At 43.6% G+C, this 13,111-nt stretch overlaps 1 protein-coding gene across 2 annotated transcripts in view; it reads right to left on the bottom strand.

Moving 5' to 3' along the window:
• LOC139374589 (regulator of G protein signaling 12b) overlaps window positions 1-13,111 on the bottom strand; it is a 178,477-nt gene that overhangs the window by 106,209 nt on the left and 59,157 nt on the right. For both annotated transcript variants that reach the window (XM_071115606.1, XM_071115607.1), the window contains exon 7: window positions 4,511-4,621. In XM_071115606.1, coding sequence (XP_070971707.1) covers window positions 4,511-4,621 — 111 coding nt within the window. The remainder of the gene's footprint in view (window positions 1-4,510; window positions 4,622-13,111) is intronic.

The raw sequence follows: 13,111 nt of genomic DNA, 5'->3' as shown, positions 1-13,111 counted from the left end.
GGTCTACAGAATCATATTGATCACAAGACACCAGGCAGGTCTACAGAATCATATTGATCACAAGACAATAAGGCAGGTCTACAGAATCATATTGATCACAAGACAATAAGGCAGGTCTACAGAATCATATTGATCACAAGACAATAAGGCAGGTCTAGAGAATCATATTGATCACAAGACAATAAGGCAGGTCTACAGAATCATATTGATCACAAGACACCAGGCAGGTCTACAGAATCATATTGATCATAAGACAAGCCTTGAGGTCCCCTTCTCACGCACACACACACACACAAACAACGCTGGGTATATTAGCTGGTTAGTACTGTCTCTGTGACGAGATGAAACAATTACTGACAAGAAGGCTGAGAGGAGGGTGTGTGTGGATTGAGCCAGATAATTAGAGTGTGTCTATGTGTGCATGACTGGGGTGATAATTGTGTGTGTGTGTGTGTGTGGTCTCTCTACGGAGAGGAATGTCAGCCTATTGCTCATCTCAGTGTTCATTAGAAATACCAGCCAGGGAACTCTATCCATCCATCCCCCTCCCTCCTCTCCCTCTGCCCCCTCCCTCTCCCCCTTTTCTATTAGAATAATCTCCCCTTTTCCACCCCCTCATCGCTCTCGCTCTCACTTTACTTTTCCTTTCCCCCTTCCTCTCTCTCCCACATCTCCCTCTCCCCCACCTCCCCCCTCCCACCTCTCCCCCCCTCTCCCCTCTCCCTCCCTCCCCCCTCTCCCTCTCCCCCTCTCCTCTCCCCTCTCTCCCTCTCCCCTCCTCTCCATCCCCCTCCTCTCCCTCTCCCCCTCTCCTCTCCCCTCTCCCCCTCCTCTCCCCCTCCCCTCTCCCACATCTCCCTCTCCCTCTCCCCCTCTCCTCTCCCACATCTCCCTCTCCCACATCTCCCTCTCCCCCCTCTCCCTCTCCTCTCCCCTCTCCCACATCTCCCTCTCCCCCTCTCCTCTCCCCTCTCCCTCTCCCCTCCTCTCCCTCTCCTCTCCCCTCTCCCACATCTCCCTCTCCCCCCTCTCCCCTCCTCTCCTCTCCCCTCTCCTCTCCCCCTCCCCTCCCCGTCCTCTCTCTCTCTCCTAAACAAGGCTGTCTCTGTTTGTGGACATCATGTAACAGGGGCCCAGCGACCGGAAGAAAAGAAGGTAGAATAGAGAGAGAGAAGATAAAAAGAGGAAAGAAGAGAGTGAAGTCCCTGCAGCACGGCATGCTGGGTAATCCAGCATACATACAAGGGTGTGTGTGTGTGTGTGTGTGTGTACACTACATGACCAAAAGTATGTGGACACCTGCTCGTCGAACATCTCATTCTAAAATCATGTGAATTAATATGGAGTTGCTGCTATAACAGCCTCCAGTCTTCTGGGAAGGCTTTCCACTAGATGTAGGAACATTGCTGCTATAACAGCCTCCACTCTTCTGGGAAGGCTTTCCACTAGATGTTGGAACATTGCTGCTATAACAGCCTCTAGACTTCTGGGAAGGCTTTCCACTAGCTGTTGGAACATTGCTGCTATAACAGCCTCCAGTCTTCTGGGAAGGCTTTCCACTAGATGTTGGAACATTGCTGCTATAACATCCTCCACTCTTCTGGGAAGGCTTTCCACTAGATGTAGGAACATTGCTGCTATAACATCCTCCACTCTTCTGGGAAGGCTTTCCACTAGATGTACGGACATCGCTTTGTCATGTTGAAACAGGAAAAGGGCCTTCCCCAAAATGTTGCCACAAAGTTGGAAGCACAGAATCATCTAGAATGTCATTGTTATGCTGTAGAGTTAAGATTTCCCTTCACTGGAACTAAAGGGCCCGAACCATGAAAAACAGCCTCAGACCCTTATTCCTCATCCACCAAACTTTACAGTTGGCACTGCGCATTCGAGCCGGAAGCGTTATCCTGGCATCCGCTAAACCCAGATTTGTCCGTCTTAGGTAGAAGTGTTTTTAGGGGTGGTGAGGGTCAGTTTTAGGTAGAAGTGTTTTAGGGGTGGTGAGGGTCAGTTTTAGGTAGAAGTGTTTTAGGGGTGGTGAGGGTCAGATTTAGGTAGAAGTGTTTTAGGGGTGGTGAGGGTCAGTTTTAGGTAGAAGTGTTTTAGGGGTGGTGAGGGTCAGTTTTAGGTAGAAGTGTTTTAGGGGTGGTGAGGGTCAGTTTTAGGTAGAAGTCTTTTAGTAGTGGTGAGGGTCAGTTTTAGGTAGAAGTGTTTTAGGGGTGGTGAGGGTCAGATTTAGGTAGAAGTGTTTTAGGGGTGGTGAGGGTCTGTTTAGGTAGAAGTGTTTTAGGGGTGGTGAGGGTCAGATTTAGGTAGAAGTGTTTTAGGGGTGGTGAGGGTCTGTTTAGGTAGAAGTGTTTTAGGGGTGGTGGGGGTCAGTTTTAGGTAGAAGTGTTTTAGGGGTGGTGAGGGTCGGTTTTAGGTAGAAGTGTTTTAGGGGTGGTGGGGGTCAGTTTTAGGTAGAAGTGTTTTAGGGGTGGTGAGGGTCTGTTTAGGTAGAAGTGTTTTAGGGGTGGTGAGGGTCTGTTTAGGTAGAAGTGTTTTAGGGGTGGTGAGGGTCGGTTTTAGGTAGAAGTGTTTTAGGGGTGGTAAGGGTCAGTTTTAGGTAGAAGTGTTTTAGGGGTGGTGGGGGTCAGTTTTAGGTAGAAGTGTTTTAGGGGTGGTGAGGGTCTGTTTAGGTAGAAGTGTTTTAGGGGTGGTGAGGGTCTGTTTAGGTAGAAGTGTTTTAGGGGTGGTGAGGGTCGGTTTTAGGTAGAAGTGTTTTAGGGGTGGTAAGGGTCAGATTTAGGTAGAAGTGTTTTAGGGGTGGTAAGGGTCAGATTTAGGTAGAAGTGTTTTAGGGGTGGTGAGGGTCTGTTTAGGTAGAAGTGTTTTAGGGGTGGTGGGGGTCAGTTTTAGGTAGAAGTGTTTTAGGGGTGGTGAGGGTCGGTTTTAGGTAGAAGTGTTTTAGGGGTGGTGGGGGTCAGTTTTAGGTAGAAGTGTTTTAGGGGTGGTGAGGGTCTGTTTAGGTAGAAGTGTTTTAGGGGTGGTGAGGGTCTGTTTAGGTAGAAGTGTTTTAGGGGTGGTGAGGGTCTGTTTAGGTAGAAGTGTTTTAGGGGTGGTGAGGGTCGGTTTTAGGTAGAAGTGTTTTAGGGGTGGTAAGGGTCAGTTTTAGGTAGAAGTGTTTTAGGGGTGGTGGGGGTCAGTTTTAGGTAGAAGTGTTTTAGGGGTGGTGAGGGTCTGTTTAGGTAGAAGTGTTTTAGGGGTGGTGAGGGTCTGTTTAGGTAGAAGTGTTTTAGGGGTGGTGAGGGTCGGTTTTAGGTAGAAGTGTTTTAGGGGTGGTAAGGGTCAGTTTTAGGTAGAAGTGTTTTAGGGGTGGTGAGGGTCAGTTTTAGGTAGAAGTGTTTTAGGGGTGGTGAGGGTCAGTTTTTGGTAGAAGTGTTTTAGGGGTGGTGAGGGTCAGTTTTAGGTAGAAGTGTTTTAGGGGTGGTAAGGGTCAGTTTTAGGTAGAAGTGTTTTAGGGGTGGTGAGGGTCAGTTTAGGTAGAAGTGTTTTAGGGGTGGTGAGGGTCAGTTTAGGTAGAAGTGTTTTAGGGGTGGTGAGGGTCAGTTTTAGGTAGAAGTGTTTTTAGGGGTGCTGAGGGTCCGTTTTAGGTAGAAGTGTTTTTAGGGGTGCTGAGGGTCCGTTTTAGGTAGAAGTGTTTTTAGGGGTGCTAAGGGTCAGTTTTAGGTAGAAGTGTTTTAGGGGTGGTGAGGGTCAGTTTAGGTAGAAGTGTTTTTAGGGGTGCTAAGGGTCAGTTTTAGGTAGAAGTGTTTTAGGGGTGGTGAGGGTCAGTTTAGGTAGAAGTGTTTTTAGGGGTGGAGAGGGTCAGTTTTAGGTAGAAGTGTTTTTAGGGGTGCAGAGGGTCAGTTTTAGGTAGAAGTGTTTTTAGGGGTGCAGAGGGTCAGTTTTAGGTAGAAGTGTTTTAGGGGTGGTGAGGGTCAGTTTTAGGTAGAAGTGTTTTTAGGGGTGCTGAGGGTCAGTTTTAGGTAGAAGTGTTTTAGGGGTGGTGAGGGTCAGTTTAGGTAGAAGTGTTTTTAGGGGTGCTAAGGGTCAGTTTTAGGTAGAAGTGTTTTAGGGGTGGTGAGGGTCAGTTTAGGTAGAAGTGTTTTTAGGGGTGGAGAGGGTCAGTTTTAGGTAGAAGTGTTTTTAGGGGTGCAGAGGGTCAGTTTTAGGTAGAAGTGTTTTTAGGGGTGCAGAGGGTCAGTTTTAGGTAGAAGTGTTTTAGGGGTGGTGAGGGTCAGTTTTAGGTAGAAGTGTTTTTAGGGGTGCTGAGGGTCCGTTTTAGGTAGAAGTGTTTTTAGGGGTGCTGAGGGTCCGTTTTAGGTAGAAGTGTGAGGGTGAGTTTAGGTAGAAGTGTTTTGTTTTAGGATTTAAGGGCATATGGGTGTGTATGTATGTATGCCTGCACCTGTGTGTGTGTGTGTGTTTATGTGTGTTTATGTGTGTGTGTGTGTGTGTGTGTGTGTGTGTGTGTGTGTGTGTGTCCTACCTCCAGGTCATCCAGCGAGCGTGCCAGGCTGATGCGACCGAAGGATCGCCTTCCCGAAGAGCGCTGAGGTAGAGGAGGGAAGCCCTTCGTCAGACCTCTAAACCGACCAGCCTAGAGAGAAACACACACAGGTTAACTCTCCACACTTCAATACACGGTCCTCTGTAGTTCAGTTAGTAGAACACGCTCCTCTGTAGTTCAGTTAGTAGAACATGGTCCTCTGTAGTTCAGTTAGTAGAACATGGTCCTCTGTAGTTCAGTTAGTAGAACATGGTCCTCTGTAGTTAGTAGAACATGGTCCTCTGTAGTTCAGTTAGTAGAACATGGTCCTCTGTAGTTCAGTTAGTAGAACAAGGTCCTCTGTAGTTAGTAGAACATGGTCCTCTGTAGTTCAGTTAGTAGAACACGGTCCTCTGTAGTTAGTAGAACATGGTCCTCTGTAGTTCAGTTAGTAGAACATGGTCCTCTGTAGTTCAGTTAGTAGAACATGGTCCTCTGTAGTTCAGTTAGTAGAACATGCCCCTTTGTAGTTCAGTTAGTAGAACATGGTCCTCTGTAGTTAGTAGAACATGGTCCTCTGTAGTTCAGTTAGTAGAACATGGTCCTCTGTAGTTAGTAGAACATGGTCCTCTGTAGTTCAGTTAGTAGAACATGGTCCTCTGTAGTTCAGTTAGTAGAACACGGTCCTCTGTAGTTAGTAGAACATGGTCCTCTGTAGTTCAGTTAGTAGAACATGGTCCACTGTAGTTCAGTTAGTAGAACATGGTCCTCTGTAGTTCAGTTAGTAGAACATGGTCCTCTGTAGTTCAGTTAGTAGAACATGGTCCTCTGTAGTTCAGGTAGTAGAACATGGTCCTCTGTAGTTCAGTTAGTAGAACATGGTCCTCTGTAGTTAGTAGAACATGGTCCTCTGTAGTTAGTAGAACATGGTCCTCTGTAGTTTAGTTAGTAGAACATGGTCCTCTGTAGTTCAGTTAGTAGAACATGGTCCTTGGAACCCAGGACGGAGGGCTCCATTTCCGCTGGGATACCAGAAACGTATGCTGATGATATGCATTATGATTATAAGTCAATTTGAATAAAAACATCTGTTAAATGGCATTTATTATTATAATAATACACACATTAATACACACATTAATACACACAATAATACACACAATAACACACACAATAATACACACATTAATACACACATTAATACACACAATAATACACACAATAACACACACACACACATTAATACACACAATAATACACACACACAATAATACACACACACACATTAATACACACACACATTAATACACACAATAATACACACAATAATACACACATTAATACACACATTAATACACACAATAATACACACAATAATACACACATTAATACACACAATAATACACACACACAATAATACACACACACACATTAATACACACACACATTAATACACACAATAATACACACAATAATACACACATTAATACACACATTAATACACACAATAATACACACAATAATACACACAATAATACACACAATAATACACACATTAATACACACAATAATACACACACACATTAATACACACACACATTAATACACACACACCTTAATGCACACACACATTAATACACACATTAATACACACAATAATACACACAATAATACACACACATTAATACACACACAATAATACACACATTAATACACACAATAATACACACAATAATACACACATTAATGGTCCTCACACATTAATACACACACACAATAATACACACACACATTAATACACACACAATAATACACACACCTAAAATACACACACACATTAATACACACAATAATACGCACACCTTTATACATAACCACACACAGACAGTCATACACACACATACAGTGGAGGCACATGACAGTGGTTTGACTGGAGAGCAGGGTCACGCGAATGAGAACTGTGTGGACGTCATTCTCACACACACTTCTGGACCACTGACATGTAAAAATAACCCTCCCTGAGAGACACACACACACACACACACACACACACACACACACACACACACACACACACACACGCACGCACGCACGCACACACACACACACACACACGTCAGGCCGTGCCCAATTTAATGCATCTATCAGATCAATTCCAGAGACTCAGAGAGCTGAACATGGATGGACCAAGTGTGGAAACAACGGGACCCTGAACAGCTTCTACCCCCAAGACACAAGACTGATGAATAGTTAGTTAGATAGTTAACCAACAGCTACACTACACGGCTACACGACTACACTACATGACTACACTACACGGCTACATGACTACACTACACGGCTACATGACTACACTACACGGCTACATGACTACACTACACGGCTACACCACACTACAATACATGACTACACTACACGGCTACATGACTACACTACACGGCTACATGACTACACTACACGGCTACATGACTACACTACACGGCTACATGACTACACTACACGGCTACATGACTACACTACACGGCTACATGACTACACTACACGGCTACACCACACTACAATACATGACTACACTACACGGCTACATGACTACACTACACGGCTACATGACTACACTACACGGCTACATGACTACACTACACGGCTACATGACTACACTACACGGCTACATGACTACACTACACGGCTACACCACACTACAATACATGACTACACTACACGGCTACATGACTACACTACACGGCTACATGACTACACTACACGGCTACATGACTACACTACACGGCTACATGACTACACTACACGGCTACATGACTACACTACACGGCTACATGACTACACTACACGGCTACATGACTACACTACACGGCTACATGACTACACTACACGGCTACACCACACTACAATACATGACTACACTACACGGCTACATGACTACACTACACGGCTACACCACACTACACTACACGGCTACACCACACTACACTTCTATATTCTATTCTTAAGGGCTGGAAAGGGAGAGACACAATGTTGACAATTCTTAACTATGTAAGAGTCAGGCTAAGTTGCTGATTGGTCTAGAGTCAGGCTGAGTTGCTGATTGCTCTAGAGTCAGGCTGAGTTGCTGAATGGTCTAGAGTCAGGCTGAGATGCTGATTGGTCTAGAGTCAGGCTGAGATGCTGATTGGTCTAGAGTCAGGCTGAGATGCTGATTGGTCTAGAGTCAGGCTGAGATGCTGATTGGTCTAGAGTCAGGCTGAGTTGCTGATTGGTCTAGAGTCAGGCTGAGATGCAGATTGGTCTAGAGTCAGGCTGAGATGCTGATTGGTCTAGAGTCAGGCTGAGATGCTGATTGGTCTAGTCAGGCTGAGTTGCTGATTGGTCTAGAGTCAGGCTGAGATGCAGATTGGTCTAGAGTCAGGCTGAGATGCTGATTGGTCTAGAGTCAGGCTGAGTTGCTGATTGGTCTAGAGTCAGGCTGAGATGCTGATTGGTCTAGAGTCAGGCTGAGATGCTGGCTGAGTCAGGCTGACATGCGAGTAGTACGTGATCTCTCACAAACACAAAATATATTTTAGATTCTTCAAAGTAGCCACCCTTTGCCTTGATGACAGCTTTGCACACTCTTGGCATTCTCTCAACCAGCTTCACCTGGAATGCTTTTCCAACTGTCTTGAAGGAGTTCACGCATATGCTGAGGACTTATTGGCTGCTTTTCCTTCACTCTGCGGTCCAGCTCATCCCAAATATATTTTGATTTGTTTAACTTTTTTTTGGGTTACTACATGATTCCATGTGTGTTATTTCATAGTTTTGATGTCTTCACTATTATTCTACAATGTAGAACATAGTACAAATAAAGAAAAATCCTGGAATGATTAGGTGTGAACAAACTTTTGACTGGTACTGTATTTAAAAAATATATATATTGTACTATCAATTGGTTAGAGAGAGCCTGAAATATCCATTCATTTGTCCACAGTAAACATGAATCACACAACATTGGTTCCTTTTTCAGTCACGTTCGCTTCAGTCAAACAAAAACACCCTTGTGATTGGTGGACAACAGAGCTTCCCACAATGCAGGCGGTGACTGGCAGGATACAGTCGGCGAAGAGCAACTGCAGAAACTTCATGATGTCGATCACATTTGTATTTATTATGGATCCCCATTAGTTCCTGCACCAAGGCAGCAGATACTCTTCCTGGGGTTTATTATGGATCCTCATTAGGTCCTGCCAAGGCAGCAGCTACTCTTCCTGGGGTTTATTATGGATTCCCATTAGTTCCTGCACCAAGGCAGCAGATACTCTTCCTGGGGTTTATTATGGATCCCCATTAGTTCCTGCACCAAGACAGCAGCTTCTCTTCCTGTGGTTTATTATGGATCCCCATTAGTTCCTGCCAAGGCAGCAGATACTCTTCCCTGGGGTTTATTATGGATCCCCATTAGTTCCTGCCAAGGCAGCAGCTACTCTTCCTGGGGTTTATTATGGATCCCCATTAGTTCCTGTCAAGGCAGCAGCTACTCTTCCTGGTGTTTATTATGGATCCCCATTAGTTCCTGCACCAAGGCAGCAGCTACTCTTCCTGGTGTTTATTATGGATCCCCATTAGTTCCTGCCAAGGCAGCAGCTACTCTTCCTGGTGTTTATTATGGATCCCCCCCTACCAAGGCAGCAGCTACTCTTCCTGGGGTTTATTATGGATCCCCCCCTACCAAGGCAGCAGCTACTCTTCCTGGGGTTTATTATAGATCCCCATTAGTTCCTGCCAAGGTAGCAGGTACCAGAAAAATTAAGGCAGTTTATACAATTTTAAAAACATTACAATACATTCACAGCTTTCACAACCCACTGTGTGCCCTCAGCCTCCTACTCCACTACTACCACATATCTACAGTACTAAATCTGAGTGTATGTGTAGTGCGTGTGTTATCGTGTCTCATAGCATAGCATGTGTCTATGTTTGTGTTGCTTCCATAAGGTGGTTTCTTTTACCGTTTTTTGTTGTAAAGTTCATGCAGTCGTTATGTAGCCGCAAGTCTGACAATCATTTCCCCCATAATGCAACACACTTTGGAATGCAGTGACCAGCAAAAGTGATCCGCTCGAACGCCCCCCCCCCCCTCTCATCTCCAAGATGGCATCAGGAGAGAGAGGGCCAGCAGTGTTGCCTGGATACCAGTGGCTGATCTGCGTGTGTATGAGAAGGGTGAGGGTATATCTCTCTCTCTGAGCTGGGAGGGTTCCTTCCTGTTTACGGGACAACACAGAGCTGATAGGAGACACAGACAGAGAGAGAACGTAACCTTCAGTAGGTCATCCACACAGTCAGCTGTCCCCTGTGACCAGGAGCACATTTCACCAGGAGCCCAGAGGCACATCGCAGACTTTTCATTTCAAAAGAAGCAAAGCAGAAGTGAAATAGTGTTGGGTGTTATATCATATCCACCACGTGGGTTAAAGGTCAACATCAACGTAAAAAACAACAGACTGATATTTGTTCTTGTTCTGTCATCTCTGAACAACTAGTTGTCTAGACATGATCATTTCTGACATAACATCAGCGGCAGGAGTCACATAACACCTTCCCTGTCGGTCTGAACTAGCTGAGCAGCACTATCTAACTCTGTAGTAGGAGTCTGTTGGTCTGAACTAGCAGAGCAGCACTATCTAACTCTACAGTAGGAGTCTGTTGGTCTGAACTAACTGAGCAGCACTATCTAACTCTACAGTAGGAGTCTGTTGGTCTGAACTAGCAGAGCAGCACTATCTAACTCTACAGTAGGAGTCTGTTGGTCTGAACTAGCAGAGCAGCACTATCTAACTCTACAGTAGGAGTCTGAACTAGCAGAGCAGCACTATCTAACTCTACAGTAGGAGTCTGAACTAGCTGAGCAGCACTATCTAACTCTACAGTAGGAGTCTGTTGGTCTGAACTAGCAGAGCAGCACTATCTAACTCTACAGTAGGAGTCTGAACTAGCAGAGCAGCACTATCTAACTCTACAGTAGGAGTCTGAACTAGCAGAGCAGCACTATCTAACTCTACAGTAGGAGTCTGAACTAGCAGAGCAGCACTATCTAACTCTACAGTAGGAGTCTGAACTAGCAGAGCAGCACTATCTAACTCTACAGTAGGAGTCTGGTCTGAACTAGCAGAGCAGCACTATCTAACTCTACAGTAGGAGTCTGTTGGTCTGAACTAGCAGAGCAGCACTATCTAACTCTACAGTAGGAGTCTGTTGGTCTGAACTAGCAGAGCAGCACTATCTAACTCTACAGTAGGAGTCTGTTGGTCTGAACTAACTGAGCAGCACTATCTAACTCTACAGTAGGAGTCTGTTGGTCTGAACTAGCTGAGCAGCACTATCTAACTCTACAGTAGGAGTCTGAACTAGCAGAGCAGCACTATCTAACTCTACAGTAGGAGTCTGTTGGTCTGAACTAGCAGAGCAGCACTATCTAACTCTACAGTAGGAGTCTGTTGGTCTGAACTAGCAGAGCAGCACTATCTAACTCTACAGTAGGAGTCTGTTGGTCTGAACTAACTGAGCAGCACTATCTAACTCTACAGTAGGAGTCTGTTGGTCTGAACTAGCTGAGCAGCACTATCTAACTCTACAGTAGGAGTCTGAACTAGCAGAGCAGCACTATCTAACTCTACAGTAGGAGTCTGTTGGTCTGAACTAACTGAGCAGCACTATCTAACTCTGTAGTAGGAGTCTGTTGGTCTGAACTAACTGAGCAGCACTATCTAACTCTACAGTAGGAGTCTGTTGGTCTGAACTAAGTGAGCAGCACTATCTAACTCTACAGTAGGAGTCTGTTGGTCTGAACTAACTGAGCAGCACTATCTAACTCTACAGTAGGAGTCTGTTGGTCTGAACTAGCTGAGCAGCACTATCTAACTCTACAGTAGGAGTCTGAACTAGCTGAGCAGCACTATCTAACTCTACAGTAGGAGTCTGTTGGTCTGAACTAAGTGTGCAGCACTATCTAACTCTACAGTAGGAGTCTGAACTAGCAGAGCAGCACTATCTAACTCTACAGTAGGAGTCTGAACTAGCTGAGCAGCACTATCTAACTCTACAGTAGGAGTCTGAACTAGCTGAGCAGCACTATCTAACTCTACAGTAGGAGTCTGTTGGTCTGAACTAAGTGTGCAGCACTATCTATCTCTGCAGTAGGAGTCCGTTGCTAGATTGTCCATTGGAAACTGAAGCACAGGGAGCTCTACATGGTGAAACAGTGCCACCCAGTGGCAGTCTGACGTCAACGCAGGACAACGCATCCCGAATCAGGTGCCTTGCAGCACTCACTATTCAATTATCGAATTAAATAAACGACTAACAAATCTAACATTTTTTTTAAAATATTTAAACAATGAATCAGTTAATGAATTAATTGTTAACATATAAAATGATTAGATGAGTGTTATTGGTTCTTCCCATGGAATGATTAGATGAGTGTTATTGGTTTTTCCCATGGAATGATTAGATGAGTGTTATTGGTTTTTCCCATGGAATGATTAGATGAGTGTTATTGGTTTTTCCCATGGAATGATTAGATGAGTGTTATTGGTTTTTCCCATTTAATGATTTGAGGTTGGACTTCCTAAGAGCGTATAGCATTTTAACACGGGGGACGGACAGTTTGGTGTCACGCCCTGTCAGTCACCCCTCTACTTCCTGTCTCTTACTAAGGAAAGACGACACAGTTAGTACTGTAAGGAGTAGAACACAATACATACAGTAGAATAGAATATAGTAGAAGAGTCTAATATAGTAGAATATAATATAGTAGAAGAGTCTAATATAGTAGAAGAGTCTAATATAGTAGAATATAATATAGTAGAGTCTAATATAGTATAATATAATATAGTAGAATATAATACAGTAGAATAGAATATAGTAGAAGAGTCTAATATAGTAGAAGAGTCTAATATAGTAGAATATAATATAGTAGAATAGTCTAATATAGTAGAAGAGTCTAATATAGTAGAAGAGTCTAATATAGTAGAAGAGTCTAATATAGTAGAATAGAATATAGTAGAAGAGTCTAATATAGTAGAAGAGTCTAATATAGTAGAAGAGTCTAATATAGTAGAAGAGTCTAATATAGTAGAATATAATATAGTAGAATAGAATATAGTAGAAGAGTCTAATATAGTAGAAGAGTCTAATATAGTAGAGTCTAATATAGTAGAATATAATATAGTAGAATAGAATATAGTAGAAGAGTCTAATATAGTAGAAGAGTCTAATATAGTAGAAGAGTCTAATATAGTAGAGTCTAATATAGTAGAAGAGTCTAATATAGTAGAATATAATATAGTAGAAGAGTCTAATATAGTAGAAGAGTCTAATATAGTAGAAGAGTCTAATATAGTAGAGTCTAATATAGTAGAATATAATATAGTAGAATATAATATAGTAGAAGAGTCTAATATAGTAGAATATAATATAGTAGAAGAGTCTAATATAGTAGAATAGAATATAGTAGAAGAGTCTAATATAGTAGAAGAGTCTAATATAGTAGAATATAATATAGTAGAAGAGTCTAATATAGTAGAGTCTAATATAGTAGAAGAGTCTAAT

This window comes from Oncorhynchus clarkii, chromosome 19 (assembly GCF_045791955.1).
Source record: "Oncorhynchus clarkii lewisi isolate Uvic-CL-2024 chromosome 19, UVic_Ocla_1.0, whole genome shotgun sequence".
NCBI classification, from domain to species: Eukaryota; Metazoa; Chordata; class Actinopteri; order Salmoniformes; family Salmonidae; genus Oncorhynchus; species Oncorhynchus clarkii.
The sequence above is the reverse complement of the archived record's forward strand: the minus strand, read 5'-3'. Positions and strand labels throughout refer to the sequence as shown.